The 17,988-nt window shown below is 42.3% G+C and overlaps 1 protein-coding gene across 1 annotated transcript in view; it reads left to right on the top strand.

Annotated features, from left to right (window-relative positions):
- The window catches only part of QRFPR (pyroglutamylated RFamide peptide receptor), a 202,850-nt gene extending 191,916 nt beyond the window's left edge, over positions 1 to 10,934 (top strand). The window contains exon 6 of the mRNA XM_069745739.1: positions 10,241 to 10,934. Within this exon, the coding sequence (XP_069601840.1) occupies positions 10,241 to 10,620 (380 nt within the window). The 3' untranslated portion in view covers positions 10,621 to 10,934. The remainder of the gene's footprint in view (positions 1 to 10,240) is intronic.
- Positions 10,935 to 17,988: the final 7,054 nt, after the last annotated feature.

Genomic DNA, 17,988 nt, shown 5'->3' with positions numbered 1-17,988 from the left:
TGCCCCAGTGTCTCCAGCAATCATCTGCCCCAGTGTGTCCTCCAGCATTGCCCCCAAAGTGTCCAGCAATCTGCCCCAGTGTCTCCAGCATTGCCCCAGTGTCTCCAGCATTGCCCCAGTCAGTGTGTCCAGCAATCATCTGTCCCAGTGTGTCCTCCAGCATTGCCCCCAGTGTCTCCACCGTTAGGTTATCAAAAAACAAAAAAAAAAAAAAAAAAAACAAACCGAGTTCTCCTCACCCGACCAGCGCTCCAGGAGGCGAGCTCCCTACAGCAGCGCGCATTCGCCAGCGACTGACAATGACGTCAGACGCCGGCGATGTGTGCGCTTCACCTGCGGCCGACTTCAGCTGCCAACCTCCCATTGGCTGGTGGCTGTTGTTGTTAACTATTGACGTGCGTGCGCGCGCCAGCACGTCAATAGGAAACCGCCGCAGTGCCAGTAGGGGTCCAGTGAGCAGATGAGACGAGGCCCGATGCGGGCTCCCTCTTTCTTCCCACCGGGTTCGAGGGCACATAAATGATAGGGGCACGTGCAGTAATGCCCTGATGGCGGCGTCTGGCGGGCAATCTGTGCGGTAGCCCAGGGCCCCCCACACCACTGGGCCCTGAGCTACCGCCCAGATTGACCCTCTTATAATCCGCCCCTGAGTGAAAAGTACTCTTAAAGGGCACAGTCGATTTTCATTATGGTGTTTTCATTTTTTTCTCTCCCGTTTCAAATAGCCATAACGTTTTTATTATTCCACTGACATTAACGTATGAGGGCTTGTTTTCGTGGAACTGAGTGTAGTTTTGATTGACACCATTTATTTTACTATGCACAGTGATAAAAAATTGATAATATGGTAGTAAAAAAGTAGCAAAAAAGTGTGATGAGATGGTGAAAAATATGCAATTCGGTATCTAACATTGTAATTATACAGGTGAATACAATTACAAAGATATCAAACATGTATATTAATATATAGTATTTCATTTGCTTTAAAAGATTCAGAATTTTGTAGAAAAAAAAACCTGATTTTTCTTGTCAGTTTCCTGAGTCCTATATTTATTATATTACTATGAATTAAGTTGTGAGGCGGCTTGCTATTTTTATGGGGCAAACTGGTGTTTTTATACAATTTTGGGGAACATACTATGTCTTCGTCCCATTTTATTGCTTTTTTTAAATTATAGCTATGACCAAAAAAACGCAATTCTTGCATTTCGATGGTTTTTCCACTTTACAGCATTTAGCGATAAAGTGAATTAGTTTTATACTTTGCTAGACCATATCTATCTATATGTATAGATATATATATATTATTATCTCTCCATATATATATATATATATATATATATATATATATACACACAGTATATACACATATACACTGCTCAAAAAAATAAAGGGAACACTTAAATAAGAGAATATGACTCCAAGTAAATCAAACTTCTGTGAAATCAAACTGTCCACTTAGCAAGCAACACTGTTTGACAATCAACTTCACATGCTGTTGTGCAAATGGAATAGACAACAGATAGAAATTATTGGCAATTATCAAGACACACTGAAAAATGGAGTGGTTCTGCAGGTGAGGACCACAGACCACATCTCAGTACCAATGCTTTCTGGCTGATGTTTTGGTCACTTTTGAATGTTGGTTGTGCTTTCACACTTATGGTAGCTTGAGATGGACTCTACAACCCACACAAGTGGCTCAGGTAGTGCAGCTCATCCAGAATGCCACATCAATGTGAGCCGTGGCAAGAAGATTTGCATTGTCTGTCAGCGTGGTGTCCAAAGGCTGGAGGCGCTACCAAGAGACAGGCCAGTACACCAGGAGATGTGGAGGGGGCCATAGAAGGGCAACAACCCAGCATCAGGACAGCTACCTCAGCCTTTATGCAAGGAGGAACAGGAGGAACAGTTCCAGAGCCCTGCAAAATGACCTCCAGCAGGCCACAAATGTGCATGTGTCTGCACAAACGGTTAGAAACTGACTCCATGAGGATGGTCTGAGTGCCCAACATCCACAGATGAGGGTTGTGCTCACAGCCCAACACCATGCAGGAAGCTTGGCATTTGCCACAAAAACACCAGGATTGGAAAATTCACCACTGGCGCCCTGTGCTCTTCACAGATGAAAGCAGGTTCACACTGAGCACATGTGACAGACGTGACAGAGTCTGGAAACGCTGTGGAGAGCAATTTGCTACCTGCAACATCCTTCAGCATGACCGGTTTGGCAGTGGGTCAGTAATGGTGTGGGGTAGCATTTCTATGGAGGGCTGAACAGCCTTCCATGTGCTCACAAGAGGTAGCCTGACTGCCATTAGGTACCGAGATGAGATCCTCAGACCCCTTGTGAGACAATATGCTGGTGCGGTTGGCCCTGGATTCCTCTTAATGAAGGACAATGCCAGACCTCATGTGGCCGGAGTGTATCAGCAGTTCCTGCAAGATGAAGGCATTGAAGCTATGGACTGGCCCGCCCGTTCCCAAGACCTGAATCCGATTGAACACATCTGGGACATCATGTCTCACACCACAGACTGTCCAGGAGTTGGCAGATGCTTTAGTCCAGGTCTGGGAGAAGATCCCTCAGGAGAATATCCGCCGCCTCATCAGGAGCATGCCCAGGCAGTGTAGGGAGATCATACAGGCACATGGGGTCCACACACACTACTGAGCATCATTTCCTTGTTTTGAGGCATTTCCACTGAAGTTGGATTAGCCTGTAACTTCATTTTCCACTTTGATAATAAGCATCATTCCAACTCCAAACTTCTGTGGGATATTAGTTGAGATTTACCTTGAACATTTTTAGGCTTTATTGTTCTCAACACATTCCACTATGTAATGAATAAAGATTTACAACTGGAATATTTCATTCAGTGATATCTAGGATGTGGGATTTTAGCGTTCCCTTTATTTTTTGAGCAGTATATATATATATATATATATATATATATATATATATATATATAAATATAAATATATATATATATATATATATATATATATATAAATATATATATATATATATATATATATATATATATATTAATTTTTATGGTCTGCACTCATAGCAGCATCTTATTGTCTAGTCTCCCATGGGGACTATTGAAGTCATTGAAAGTGAACAAAAGTGTTTTTAAAAAAGTATTTAAAAAATTAAAAAAATATAAAAGTTTAAATCACCTCCCAATCACCCCATCCAGTATTAAACAGTAAAAATACACACATATTTGGTATCATCAAGTAAAGAAATGCTCTATCTATCAAAATATTTAAAAAAATCAATCCAATCTGTAAATGGCGTAACAAGAAAAAAAATCAAAATGCCAGAATTACCTTTTTTGGTAGCCATAACATTGCAATAAAATGCAATAACAGGCGATCAAAACATCGAATCTACACCACAATGGTATCAATGAAAATGTAAGCTCAGCACACAAAAAATAAACCCACACCCAGTCACAGATCCTTAAAAGTGGAGAAGCTACGGGTCTCAGAAAATTGCGCCATATATTTTATTTTTGCAAACTTTGGATTTTTTTTCACCACTTAAATAAAAAATAACCTAGACATGTTTGGTATCTGTGAACTCATAATAACTCGTAATGGCAGGCCAGTTTTGGCATTTAGTGGACAAGGTAATAAAAGACCCAAAAAACAATTGTGGAGTCGCACTTTTTTTGGAATTTTACCCCACAATTAATTTGTTGCCGTTTTCCAGTTCACGATAAAATGGTAAAACCAATGGTGTAGTTCAAAAGTACAACTTGTCCAGCAAAAAACACGCCCTGACTCAGCAATACTGACCAAAAAATAGGGAAGACGGAGCAAAAAACATAAACGCAAAAACTGAAAACCTCAAGGTCGTTGAGGATTGAAGTTAAATTGGTATAAAATACCTGAGAGTCACCAAATTTTGTAATCCAACCTGACAGTTTTACATAATAAATTCCACATGTAGTAGTGTGACACCTTAGTACTCATATATTTCTGATGCACTCCTTGTTAGAAAAATTTTTTATCCTGAAGCAGCAATCATACTCTGTGAGGTTACAATCAGCCTTTAGGCCCTAATCACCTCTGATACTCTCACCAACGACTACCAGTGACCATAGTTTACCAATTAACTGTTGCCAAAATGAGAGGTTTCTTCCTGATGGTACCAGACACTAGATCACCAATGGTCCAGTGGTATATACGAGGTATTAATCATTTTTATCTACAACAGACAGTTTGTTCAGTCAGTATATGGTTCCTGATGATCAGTTGTACAGTTAGGATCGAGCCCCTTCATGGCATTCTGTGGAACAGTCAATGTTATACATTTAGAGGGTAAAATACGCTTTCATATGTATTTCATAGTGATGTTATGAAAACCATGACATAATTTGCGTTCCTAAAGTTTCTTTAGTTGGAGAGATTACAATGTATATTAAACTCAATGCAATCAAGTGATATTTGTAAAGTTTGGTAGTTTAGGGGTCAGTTTGTCTATAATGTAGCATCATCTGTAAAAAACAAACCTTAGTGGTATCACATTAAAGTCTGGGATTAATTATATTTCCTGTATTTTCTGATCAAATTTGTTTGATATACTACTGAGCTGATGTGTCCTGCATCTGCCATCTATATTTGTGTAAGAATTCTCGCAAGGCGTTATCTGAGATTTTGATTATTTTTTGCTATGGGGTGAAAAACTTACAGGCAAGTAACTGCTAACTACCTGCCTGATCTCTGCCAGCTCAAAGTGATCACAGACCATTCCTGTTGGCAATTCTTCTGCTTCCTGAGACATCATGTTGAGTAGATGCTAGAGAAATAGCTTCTTCTACTCTGCTGTGTTGATGGAGTGTCACTGTCAATGTTATCCTGACAGATAGCTGGCTCCCTGCTGCAAGGAGATGGCTGTCAATCAGAATGACATCGGCAGTGACACTCCTTTAACCCTCCGTCACATACAATATTCGGACTAACGAGTTCACATACAATGTGCCTGTCAGGCGCCTGCTGGAAAAATACCTATAATATCTAATGTTTGCAATTTCAGTGCTTTAAAAGTGATCAGTGACCTTCATAGGGATGTAATAAAAGAGACTACACATAATCAGTTGCAAAAAAAAAACATTTACTTAACATAAAACTAATAACTATGAAATACAAACTTTTCAAAACTCCCGCCAAATAGTCCCCAGTTCGACTCTCTCAAAAAAATGTACAAAGAAAATTTTTGAACACAAACTTAATTTTAAGGTACCTTAAGTACTATTAAAAACATATTCAATCAGAAGTAGAAGCTGAGGTTTCCCCAGAAAAGTCACACTTGCAGAGCAAATAGCAAGAATTACACACCATTTTTGCATGTGTCAGGCAAATTGCTTTATGACATTTGAGACATTCATAATTTGAAAGCCTTCTGGTTCCGCTTTCCGTTTGGCAGGTGGTGCATCTCCTTCTTTTGTGAGGTGGTGCAGATGGTGACTTTTCACCATCATCTTCTGGGCGGAACCTTTTGAGCTGAACTTGAAGGCGAGAGGGGATACCGATTGTTTTCACGCTTCTCCTGCGTAGCTCTCCAAGTACTAGTTCATGGGCCAATTTTTTCAGATACAATCGTCTACGGAGTGGTTCAAGCTTGTTTTCAAGATAAATTACTTGTGAATTTATACCACCCAAATTCAACATAGCAAAAAATATGACCATTGGCCAGCGTTTGATGTTTCTGCTGACGTTGAAAGTGGAGCACATCTGATCTGCTGTATCCACACCCCCTTTGGTGGCATTGTAAAATGTAATTATCTCCGGGGTTTTTTCTGCCCCAGTCCCAGGATCGATGGCAGCATCATCATGAAGTGTTGATAGAAGAAGTACGTTTTTTCTGGAATGGCTTCTTGTTCCATTTAGTATTTTTATCTTTTCCAATATAATATGATCCAACTTCTTCATCCTCACCACTGTCACCATCTTGCTCTGTTTCAGAATCCAGGACACATTCTTCCACCTCATCATGAGAATCAATCTCACTTTCCTCTCCTAAATCCTCATTCAGTGTGAGGTCTCTATCATCTAACAGCATGTTTGTTACTTCCTCAACATCAAGTTGTTTGGATAAATTGTACATTTTCCTCTCCATTTCAGCAGATAATCTGAAGCAAGAGAAGGAATATGTTAGGGAACTACTGTATATGCCTGAGCAGCACACTTTCTTTTATAAAATCTCCCTTATTTCTATGAAATATCCTCACATTTTGTGCTATACATTCATAAAACAAGCTAAATAAACTATTGTGATGAATAAAAACATAAAATACCAACCTTACTGAATGTGACGTATTCACATACAATGAGCCTGAGAGATCTGTGCAGCTATATCCTCTCCCCTGAAGCTCTGAAATCCAACTGTGATATCAGGTTTCACAGACCTTCAAGAGACAGAAGACTACCTGGAGGGAGGGGGTTTCCTCACAATCTGGTGAGGAAGGAGAAATGAAAGTAAAAGAAAAGCGCCTGTCAGATCAGTTGTATGTGACGGAGGGTTAACAGAGGAGACTAGAAAAGATCAAACTGCTGTGTTGACATGAGGTGAAATGAAGCAGGAGGGTCACTGCCTGAAACCGGAGATATCATAGCTAGTCAGAACAACTACTGTTCCTGCCTGTATGTTTTTTGCTCCATAAAACAATTGATGGTTCTGTAGATTAGATATTTACTTTAAACAAGCACTCCCATCAAAGTTTTTATACTTGCAATTAGGGTTGAGCGACTTTTATTTTTATAGGGTCGAGTCGGGTTTCACGAAACCTGACTTTCTCAAAAGTCGGGTCGAGTGAAATCGGCCGATCCTATAGAAATGTCGGGGTCGGGGTCGGCCGAAACACGAAACCCAATGCAGTGCAATGGGATACTAATGGTTCCCAGGGTCTGAAGGAGAGGAAACTCTCCTTCAGGCCCTGGGATCCATATTAATGTGTAAAATAAAGAATAAAAATAAAAAATAGGGATATACTCACCCTCGGACGCGCCCTGGTTCTAGCCGGCAGCCTTCCTTCCTAAGAATGAGCAAGTGAAGGACCTTCGATGACGTCGCGGCTTGTGATTGGTCGTGTGACCGCTCATGTGACTGCTCACGTGACCAATCACAAGCCGCGACGTCACCGCAGGTCCTTCACTCGCTCATTCTTAGGAGGGGAGACTGTTATGATCCGGTGACCTTGGAGCCGCATGGAACTTTCTCTGGAGTTGGTGCAAACTGTCCTGACTGCAAATCCTGAACTTAACACCGCAACTAGAAGTAGCCGTGGGGTGTGCCTAACAAATCCTAGACACCTCGACACAGCCAGAGGACTAAATACATATAGATGGAAATAGGAATTCTACCTTGCCTCAAAGCAGAACCCCAAAGGATAGGCAGCCCCCCACAAATATTGACTGTGAGTAGTAGAGGAAAAGACACACGCAGGCAGGAAACAGGATTTAGCAAAAGAGGCCACTCTAGCTAAAATAGGAAAGGATAGGACAGAATACTAAGCGGTCAGTATTAAAACCCTTCCAAAAATATCCACAGCAGAAAATACAAAACATTTCACCATCTAACTAAAAATGTGTAGCGTATATCTGCAACTCCAGAGAATCCAACAAGACTGAGAAAACACTGACACAATCTAAGCTGGACAAGAGAAAACAAATGAATAGCACAGAATTATTAAGCACACAGCATGTGTGCCACAGAAACAAAAACCGGACACTTATCTTTGCTGAATTGGCAGCAAGGCAAGAGGAACCAGACAAAGATCCAAAACCTCCCAGAACCATGGACAACTGGCAAGGACTAATGAATCCTGCACACCTAAATACCCCAGTCAGAACTGCAATCAGCAGATACACCTGACCAGGACTGCAACTCAGGGACAACTGCATTACCACCTACAACCACTGGAGGGAACCCAAAAGCAGAATTCACAACAGGAGACTGCCGGTTAGAACCAGGGCGCGTCCGAGGGTGAGTATATCAATATTTTTTATCTTTATTCTTTATTTTACACATAAATATGGATCCCGATACCGATTCCTGATATCGCAAAAATATCAGAACTCGGTATCGGAATTCCGATACCCGATAAGAAGATCGCCGACCTCATGGCCGACCCCACATGGCGACTTCTGAAAATGACCGATCCGTTTCACTCAACCCTACTTGCAATCATATTATATAGCACTTACATTTGCTCCTTTTGACTTTCTACCCAATTCATTCTTCTCTTTTATCTGCTCTATGTAGAAATAGGAAGTCTCTTATCCCTGCATAAATCATTACCATCTTCAACTCCTGACCCAGCTGCCTCTCTCCACCGCCTACTAGGGATTTTGCATTGACTTACGAGTCATATAAAAGTTGTCCTCCTGTTTCTACATAGAGCTTAGAAAGATTCAGCTTGTCAATTTTTTTTATCATGTGATGTAAAGGAAAAGAGAAGGAAAAAGGAAAAAACAAGAATTAATTGAATAGAAAGGCAAATTGAGCAACTCTAAGTACACAGTGCTATATAATATGATTGCAATATATGAATAGGATAACAATTTTAATGGGAGTGCTTCTTTAAAGAGGTTGTCCACTACTAGCACATCCATTTCTTAAACTAAAAGTTCTGCACCCAATAAAATAATAAAACCTATACTCACTTCCCATGCCAGCTCCACTCCAGCGGTGTTGAGGAGAGAAGGCTAGGAGACAAAAAGCGCAATAGGGTCTTGATGGTATGGAGAAGGTGAAGATGTGAAACCACTCACCTGATGAGGATGCATACTAGCAACATGAGAAAGGTGTATATAGCAGCTGCTGCAGGACACCGGTCAGAAATACCACAGGAAAAACAATAAAATCAAAGGAATTTAATAGTACAGGTTTTACAAGTCAACAGGTTTCAATGTTCTGCACGACCACTTCATCAGGACTAAAACTTGATTTGTCCTGATGAAGAGGTCGTGCAGAACCTTGAGGGTTTGTGCACACATTGTGGATTTTGCTGCGGATCCGCAGCGGATTGGCCGTCGCGGATTCGCAGCAGTTTTCCCTGAGTTTACAGTACCATGTAAACCTATGGAAAACAAAATCCACAGTGCACATGCTGCAGAAAAAAACGTGTGGAAATGTAACGTTGTTTATTCCGCAGCATGTCAATTCTTTGTGCGGATTCCGCAGCAGTTTACACCTGCTCCATAATAGGAATCCGCAGGTGTAAAACCACAGGTGGAATCCGCACAAAATCTGCAAAAAAAATCATGGTAAATCAACGGTAATTCCGGAGGAAATCTGCAGTGCGGTTTACCTGCGGATTTACCAAAAACAGTCTGGAAAAATCGGCAGAGTAATCCGCAACGTGTGCACGTGGCCTGAAACGTGTTGACTTGAAAAACCTGTACTATTAAATTTCTTTGATTTTATCTTGGCCATTGAGCTTTTGTCATGCTTTTGAATGACACCACCTTTTGCACATCATTATTCCAGCACTGTTGGCGCTTGCTCTCCCAGGGGCTTTGAGGCAGTGTTGTGACATGTGAAACTGGCTAACAATCAGCTTTGGACAAACTGAATATGAAGTGGAAGTCCGGGCTGCAGCTCATCCCGGACTTCTTCGTGTTCAGTCTGTCCAAAGGCAGAGACAGTGATACCAGCATTGATTGGGCTTTGGCACATCGTGTCACTCCACCGCATCACAGCCTCAAGACCATGAGTGCTGACACCGATGGAACTGAACCAGCACAGGAGGTGAGTATATGCTTCATTATTTTATGGGGGCAGAACATTTAGTTTAAGAAATAGTTGTCCTAGTAGTGGACAACTGCTTTAGCCCATATACTGAATTTGTCTCTTTTTATAGACTTTAATTATAAATATATACACATTTCATCATATATTATATCGTGTAGAATGATCTAACTAAATGCAGATACTGCTATGAATGTGACAAAATAACTCATTTCATCTTTCTATACCTACGAGTAATTTTGTTTGCAATAATGCTTAGCTTTTAAATGTCTCCCTAGTAATTATATCTTTTTCAGCTTTGCCATTATTCCTAAAACAAAATAATTGATAACAACAAATCAAATACAATACAGAACAAAACCATTATTGATCAACTGTAATCTGTCCAAATACTTACTGCCACAATACAGGTTTAACAATACTGTACATTATTTTTTCCTCTACTTTTATGTGTTTCTCTTTTTATTTTTTCAGGCAACTTTGAAAATGAGTATCATGATGTCACAATCAAGATAATATTTGCTGTTGTGCAAACAATTGGATTTTTTAATTCAATTTGCAATCCTATTGTATATGCTTTTATGAATGAAAACTTTAAGAAAAACTTCCTGTCAGCTATATGTTTTTGTTTTTGTTTCATGAAAGACCGAACTTCTCCTTCAAGAAGACCTGGAAATTCAGGTATCACCTTAACGCAGCAAAAAGTAAGAGAAAATACCACAAGTGAAGATACTAGGAGGGAAGCGTTCAGTGACGGAAATATTGAAGTTAATTTTTTTGATCAGCCTGTTGCCAAAAGGAGCACAAAAAGACACCTTCATTTATTCACATCAGAACTCCCTGCCCATTCTTGACCACAAGAATCCAAATATTCGGTTCCTTAAATATGTCTGTAAAAAAAATGTATGTAGATAAAATATAAAACAGCCTGAAAATGTTTACATTGAGCCTGAGAACATTTGAGCCATACAATTGAGTACTTTATTATTTACCAATGCTTTAAATGTATTTAAATACTTTAATACTTTAAATTATGTAAATGGTGACATAATCATTTTCTATTTGCAAATTATATTTATAATATTTAATTATCATTTTATTGTTAATTATTGTAAAAAGGAGTTAAATTCAATAGGTTGGAATAAAATACTACCTTCTTCATTTACTTAAATGGGAGCTATACTCAACAAACTTTGCATAAATCAATAGTACAGATGAATATGTGAAACTTTGGAATTTATCTTATCAGAGACATACAGTGGGGCAAAAAAGTATTTAGTCAGTCAGCAATAGTGCAAGTTCCACCACTTAAAAAGATAAAAGGCGTCTGTAATTTACATCATAGGTAGACCTCAACTATGGGAGACAAACTGAGAAAAAAAAATCCAGAAAATCACATTGTCTGTTTTTTTAACATTTTATTTGCATATTATGGTGGAAAATAAGTATTTGGTCAGAAACAAAATTTCATCTCAATACTTTGTAATATATCCTTTGTTGGCAATGACAGAGGTCAAACGTTTTCTGTAAGTCTTCACAAGGTTGCCACACACTGTTGTTGGTATGTTGGCCCATTCCTCCATGCAGATCTCCTCTAGAGCAGTGATGTTTTTGGCTTTTCGCTTGGCAACACGGACTTTCAACTCCCTCCAAAGGTTTTCTATAGGGTTGAGATCTGGAGACTGGCTAGGCCACTCCAGGACCTTGAAATGCTTCTTACGAAGCCACTCCTTCGTTGCCCTGGCGGTGTGCTTTGGATCATTGTCATGTTGAAAGACCCAGCCACGTTTCATCTTCAATGCCCTTGCTTATGGAAGGAGGTTTGCACTCAAAATCTCATGATACATGGCCCCATTCATTCTTTCATGTACCCGGATCAGTCGTCCTGGCCCCTTTGCAGAGAAACAGCCCCAAAGCATGATGTTTCCACCACCATGCTTTACAGTAGGTATGGTGTTTGATGGATGCAACTCGGTATTCTTTTTCCTCCAAACACGACAAGTTGTGTTTCTACCAAACAGTTCCAGTTTGGTTTCATGAGACCATATGACATTCTCCCAAAACTCCTCTGGATCATCCAAGTGCTCTCTAGCAAACTTCAGACGGACCCGGACATGTACTGGCTTAAGCAGTGGGACATGTCTGGCACTGCAGGATCTGAGTCCATGGTGGCGTAGTGTGTTACTTATGGTAGGCCTTGTTACATTGGTCCCAGCTCTCTGCAGTTCATTCACTAGGTCCCCCCGCGTGGTTCTGGGATTTTTGCTCACCATTCTTGTGATCATTCTGACCCCACGGGGTGGGATTTTGCGTGGAGCCCCAGATTGAGGGAGATTATCAGTGGTCTTGTATGTCTTCCATTTTCTAATTATTGCTCCCACTGTTGATTTCTTCACTCCAAGGTGGTTGGCTATTGCAGATTCAGTCTTCCCAGCCTGGTGCAGGGCTACAATTTTGTTTCTGGTGTCCTTTGACAGCTCTTTGGGCTTCACCATAGTGGAGTTTGGAGTCAGACTGTTTGAGGGTGTGCACAGGTGTCTTTTTATACTGATAACAAGTTTAAACAGGTGCCATTACTACAGGTAATGAGTGGAGGAAAGAGGAGACTCTTAAAGAAGAAGTTACAGGTCTGTGAGAGCCAGAAATCTTGATTGTTTGTTTCTGACCAAATACTTATTTTCCACCATAATATGCAAATAAAATGTTAAAAAAACAGACAATGTGATTTTCTGGATTTTTTTTTCTCAGTTTGTCTCCCATAGTTGAGGTCTACCTATGATGTAAATTACAGACGCCTCTCATCTTTTTAAGTGGTAGAACTTGCACTATTGCTGACTGACTAAATACTTTTTTGCCCCACTGTATGCCTTCTTCTCCACTTATAACATGAACAATTGAAGATAAAAATATTTAGATACTTCTACCAGAGTGATGGTCGTTATAATTCAAAGTGGTAAAACAATAGACTTACCTGGTGTAAGTAGGGTATCATTGGTCACTGGACATAAATCGTTATACCAAGGCGCCAAATTGACTTTGAATCTAAGGCCGGGGTCACACTAGCATAGAATACGGACGAGTGCTATGCGATAATACATCGCTTAGCACTCAGACTAGTGTTAATCTCTGGGGCAGCTTACATCACTGTTTTTTTTCTCGTGCGTATTCAGCGTGCGAGTGAAATCGCAGCATGTTGTGATTTTAAGCATATATCGGCCTAGTCTCGCCAATGCAAAATTGGACACCACATGGAGCATCAGTGTAGCTTGCGAGAAATATGCAACCATTTTACTGGTGACAGGAAATTGTCTCATCCATTATCAGGAAGCTTAAGCATGCAAATTTCCCTGGCAGCCTCTCAAAAAAGGACGGAACACGCCACCACGGATACCAGCAACATGGCCAGACATATTAATGTGGAAATGCTGCTAGTTCTGGTGCAGGAGAGGCCGGAAATATGGGACCAACGTGACCACATTATCCATCCATCGAAAGGATGCAGCTTGGAGAGGAATATGCAGCCAGATTTTCCCCAATTATGATGAAAGCCCACGTGAGGTGCAGCAGGAAATTAGTAACTAAAATAAAAAATATAGAATTTTTATTAAGAAATAAGGCAGCAACAAATTAACATAACATCATCATGCGTGATGTTCTTTGTAATATCCTACCTGTTTCTCACTTTACACTTGGCAAGTAGCATGCCACTTTACACTATTACCTATACCAGTATTTTGAAATGCAAATATAAACATTTATTGTGTTACTTTGCAGTGTTTGATCTCACTAGATGGTGGCGCAACTGCGGTGATCAGTACCTCCGTGAGCACCAGCAGCAGACCTGGAGTGGTACAGCGGACACTAAAAAGCTCAAATATATTTATTATGACAGATTGAATATCCTTGCTCCCATTATGGATCTACGTTCGGAAGTGCATGCGTGAGCTCACATTTTAAGCATGGCTTAAGGCCCAAGATTTTTTTTTACTGAACGAGAAACAGCATCTGACTCCGAGGTCAACTTGGACCCTGTTGTTGAATTTGAAGATGTGGGTGAACCTTCTTCTGCAGCAGCATCAACAAACTAATCACCACCACCAGCACATCCTTCTGCTGGACATGAGACCAATCAAGAAGAAAATGAACATGGACATAGTAGTCATCCTGCGCTACCTCTGGACACTTCACCCCAGGCTGCCGCCATCCTACGCCAGGGCCGATGCAGGAGGGATCTTTCAACAGCCGATAACAGGCGCCAAGTAGACACTGGTGCTTTGGATTATCTATCACGCACTGTCAACAATGATGGAGAGGTGGCATATGCACGGAGTCCTGCACGGTATCTGAGCACAATTCCCCTTGAGGTGAGGCTGCGGGCCAGAGGTGGCATACAAATTTTGATTGATTCATTCACCGTACCTAACAATCCTACTCGGGGGTTCTTGTGCCTAGGAAGATGGCAAATGTCCAGCAAACAACCACCTACACCTGCGTGGAAGCCAGTATGCCCATACAATAGCACTCACAGAACCACCTCACCATGTATTCCATCACCACAGGCACCTCAATTCCCATATCAACAACGCTTACACATGTGCATTTTACAACTCCAGTTGCACCTGCCCAATATGGCCTTTTGAACATATCCACTGTAGAAGAGTGGTCACAACAGGGGTATGCTCGACATGGACATTCTGGGGGGTTTACACAAATGGCCAACACCAATCCACATAAGTTTGGAAATCCTTACCCAAGTGGGCAGTACCATATTCCACAACAGGGCCCTCCCTTGGTCCATAATCCAGCCTCATCCACCTCTCAAGGTCACAAACAGTTAGGGCCGCAAAATACAAAAACCACTCATGCTGCCCCCCGCCATCACCTCCATCTACATACCAGAATTTGTAAAAAAAAAAAGTCTCCTAATGCCTAAACTGTTTTGTTTTAAGCTAATGGGGTGCCGCTCAAGGCATATCTGCAATGGGAAGCATCATGCAGACCCCCGGTTGTCATACCAACCCATCGGCACCGTGCGATCATGTGACACGGGTGTGTGGTTTGCATGGCATGGTGTGGTTTGTGACACACAGTGCACTCATGGTAAATGCTGCTGTCAGACATTGAGCATGTATTTAGCATGTTAACAGAATTTTAACAACGGTGGGTGGATCACGATTCCACCCAGCATCTGTTAAGGGCACATGATAGTTGATAAGATCCCTCTGGCCCCATCCTTGGCCGGTGCCAGAGGGATCCATGTGCGCACGTCCCCAGTCACCTCCAAGACCATACACTCCTGGCTCTTCATCATTTTTTATATCTGCGCCTCCGTCTGGATCTGAGCTGTCCCGAAATTACCAGGGAACACCTCCAGCTTGGGGTTCAGTGGGGTTCCCATGACTTCTACTGCCACAACTCTAGGGGAAGCCTATTGGGGTTACACTCTATCCATAAATTGGCGACCTCTGTGGCAGAAATCTTAGCTTCTTCAGGTTCTATGCCCGAAATAACATTTTCAGTTTCTCCTGCCATTACCTCTAGGGGGATCCTATTGGGATTACACTCTGTCCCTAGGTTGGCGACCCCTATGGCAAGTATCTCACCAATTTCGGGTTCTACACCCGGCACAACATTTTCCGTGAGAGGGTTGACTCTGGTCTCCCACAGGGACCAAAACAGAGGCAAGTCTCTCCCCAACAAAGTCCCATTTGGAAGGGTCTTTGCCACTCCTACTACATCTAATGTCCCCACATGGTGTAGAAAATCAACCTCTGCAGTCGGGTACTCCCGGATTTCCCCGTGGATACCCATCACCTCCACTTTGTGTCCTTTGGTGTCGTCCCCAGCAACAATGGACCTATGGACCAGAGTAAGTTTACTCTCTGTGTCCAGGAGAGCCTCTGTTTGGCACCCGTTCACGAATACCTGGCACAATCATGGTTTGTCGCCAACAGGGCCTGTAGTGACGGCTGTTATGACCTGGTGGTAAGGACAATAATGGACCTGGTGGTTAGGAGCACACGGAATGACCTGATAGTTACTAATAATATAGGACGAGCTCTGAGACGTGGGAACTCTGCTGACCGCAATCCCTAATCCTATCACACACACTAGAAATAGCCGTGGATTGCTCCTAACGCTCCCTATGCAATTCGACACAGCCTAAGAAACTAGCTAGCCCTAGAGATAGAAAAATAAAGCCTACCTTGCCTCAAAGAAATTCACCAAAGGAAAAGGCAGCCCCCCACATATGATGACTGTGAGTAAAGATGAAAATTACAAACACAGAGATGAAATAGATTTAGCAAAGTGAGGCCCGACTTACTGAACAGACAGAGGATAGGAAAGGTAACTTTGCGGTCAGCACAAAAAACTACAAAAAGACCACGCAGAGGGTGCAAAAAGACCCTCCGCACCGACTCACGGTGCGGAGGCGCTCCCTCTGCGTCCCAGAGCTTCCAGCAAACAAGACAAAAATCAAAATAGCAAGCTGGACAGAAAAATAGCAAACCAGAGAAAAACAAGCAGGAACTTAGCTTCTGCTGGGAAGACAGGTCACAAGAACGATCCAGGAGAGAACTAGACCAATACTGGAACATTGACAGGTGGCATGGAGCAATGATCTAAGTGGAGTTAAATAGAGCAGCCAGCTAACGAATTAACCTCATCACCTGTGGAAGGAAACTCAGAAGCCGCAGCTCCACTCACAACCACAAGAGGAAGCCCATGGACAGAACCAGCCGAAGTACCATTCATGACCACAGGAGGGAGCTTGACAACAGAATTCACAACAGACGGCACAAACTGGCTGGGCACACAGACTCATGGCAAGTGTCCCCGCAGAACATAGGCTCAGATGTCACTGAACAGTTACTAGTCTCATGCCCGTGTGTTGTGAATTCTGTTTTCGGACTCCCTCCTGTGGTCATGAATGGTACTTCAGCGAGTTCTGTCCATGGACTCTCTGGTGGCTGTGAGTGGAGCTGCTGCTTCTGAGGTTCCTTCCACAGCTGACGTAGTTATTCTTTGGCTGGCTGTTCTATTTAACTCCACTCAGATCGTTACTCCATGCCAGCTGTCAATGTTCTTGTACTGGTTCAGTTCGCTCTTGGATATTTCTGGTGACCTGTCTACTCCAGCAGAAGCTAAGTCCCTGCTGGCTAATTATTTGTTTATTGTTTCCTTGTCCAGTTGGCTATCATGATTTTGTCTTGCTAGCTGGAAGCTCTGGGATGCAGAGTGGCACCTCCGCACTGTGAGTCGGTGCAGAGGTCTTTTTGCACACGCTGCGTGGTTTTTTGTAGTTTTTTGTGCTGACCGCAAAGATACCTTTTCTATCCTCAGTCTGTTTAGTAAGTCTGGCCTCCCTTTGCTGAAACCTGTTTCATCTCTGTGTTTGTGACTTTCATCTTAACTCACAGTCAATATATGTGGGGGGCTGCCTTTTCCTTTGGGGAATTTCTCTGAGGCAAGGTAAACTTTATTTTCTATCTCTAGGGCTAGTTAGCTCTTAGGCTGTGAAGAGGCGTCTAGGTCGTGTTAGGTACGCTCCACGGCTATTTCTAGTTGTGTGACAGGATTAGGGGTTGCGGTCAGCAGAGTTCCCACTTCCCAGAGCTTGTCCTGTGTGAGTTTAACCATCAGGTCGTTCCGGGTGCTCTTAACCACCAGGTCCATAACACCCGTGCTCTGGTGCAACGTCCTTAGTGGATTTATACCGCTCAATCAATTCTATCAGCAGTTCCAGAGTGCCTAGGTCCCTTAGCCCGACCCAATGTTGCATGGCGGCAGGCAGAGCCCTCACCATCCGGTCAGCCACGATTCTCTCCATCATCTTAAATGGGAAAAAACTCAGGCTGGAGCCATTCCTCCACCAACTGTAATGAGTCATTTACTTGAAACCTGGCGGATCGAGACTCTACATGGGATCACTGGTACTCCCAATGATCGCCCGTTACCTTTGGAGTCTCTTCATGACTCTGCTGATCGTCCCTCACCTTAGGGGTCTCCTCTTTACACTGCTGAAGCTCTGCTAGCTTACCGTGCCTCTAGCTGCCGCTGCGACCGCTGAAACTGCAGCGCCTCTTGCTGAAACCTTTGCTGATTGAGCACTACTGCTTCAAAAGTTCCTCCATTTCTACAGCAGACTTGCACAACTATTTGAAGCACTCTCTGGGGTATGCCTTAATTCACAAGGCCCACATTCTTTCCACCATATGTAA

The sequence above is a fragment of the Ranitomeya imitator genome, chromosome 1 (genome assembly GCF_032444005.1).
Source record: "Ranitomeya imitator isolate aRanImi1 chromosome 1, aRanImi1.pri, whole genome shotgun sequence".
Classification (NCBI taxonomy): domain Eukaryota; kingdom Metazoa; phylum Chordata; class Amphibia; order Anura; family Dendrobatidae; genus Ranitomeya; species Ranitomeya imitator.
This window is presented reverse-complemented; position numbering and strand designations above follow the sequence as displayed.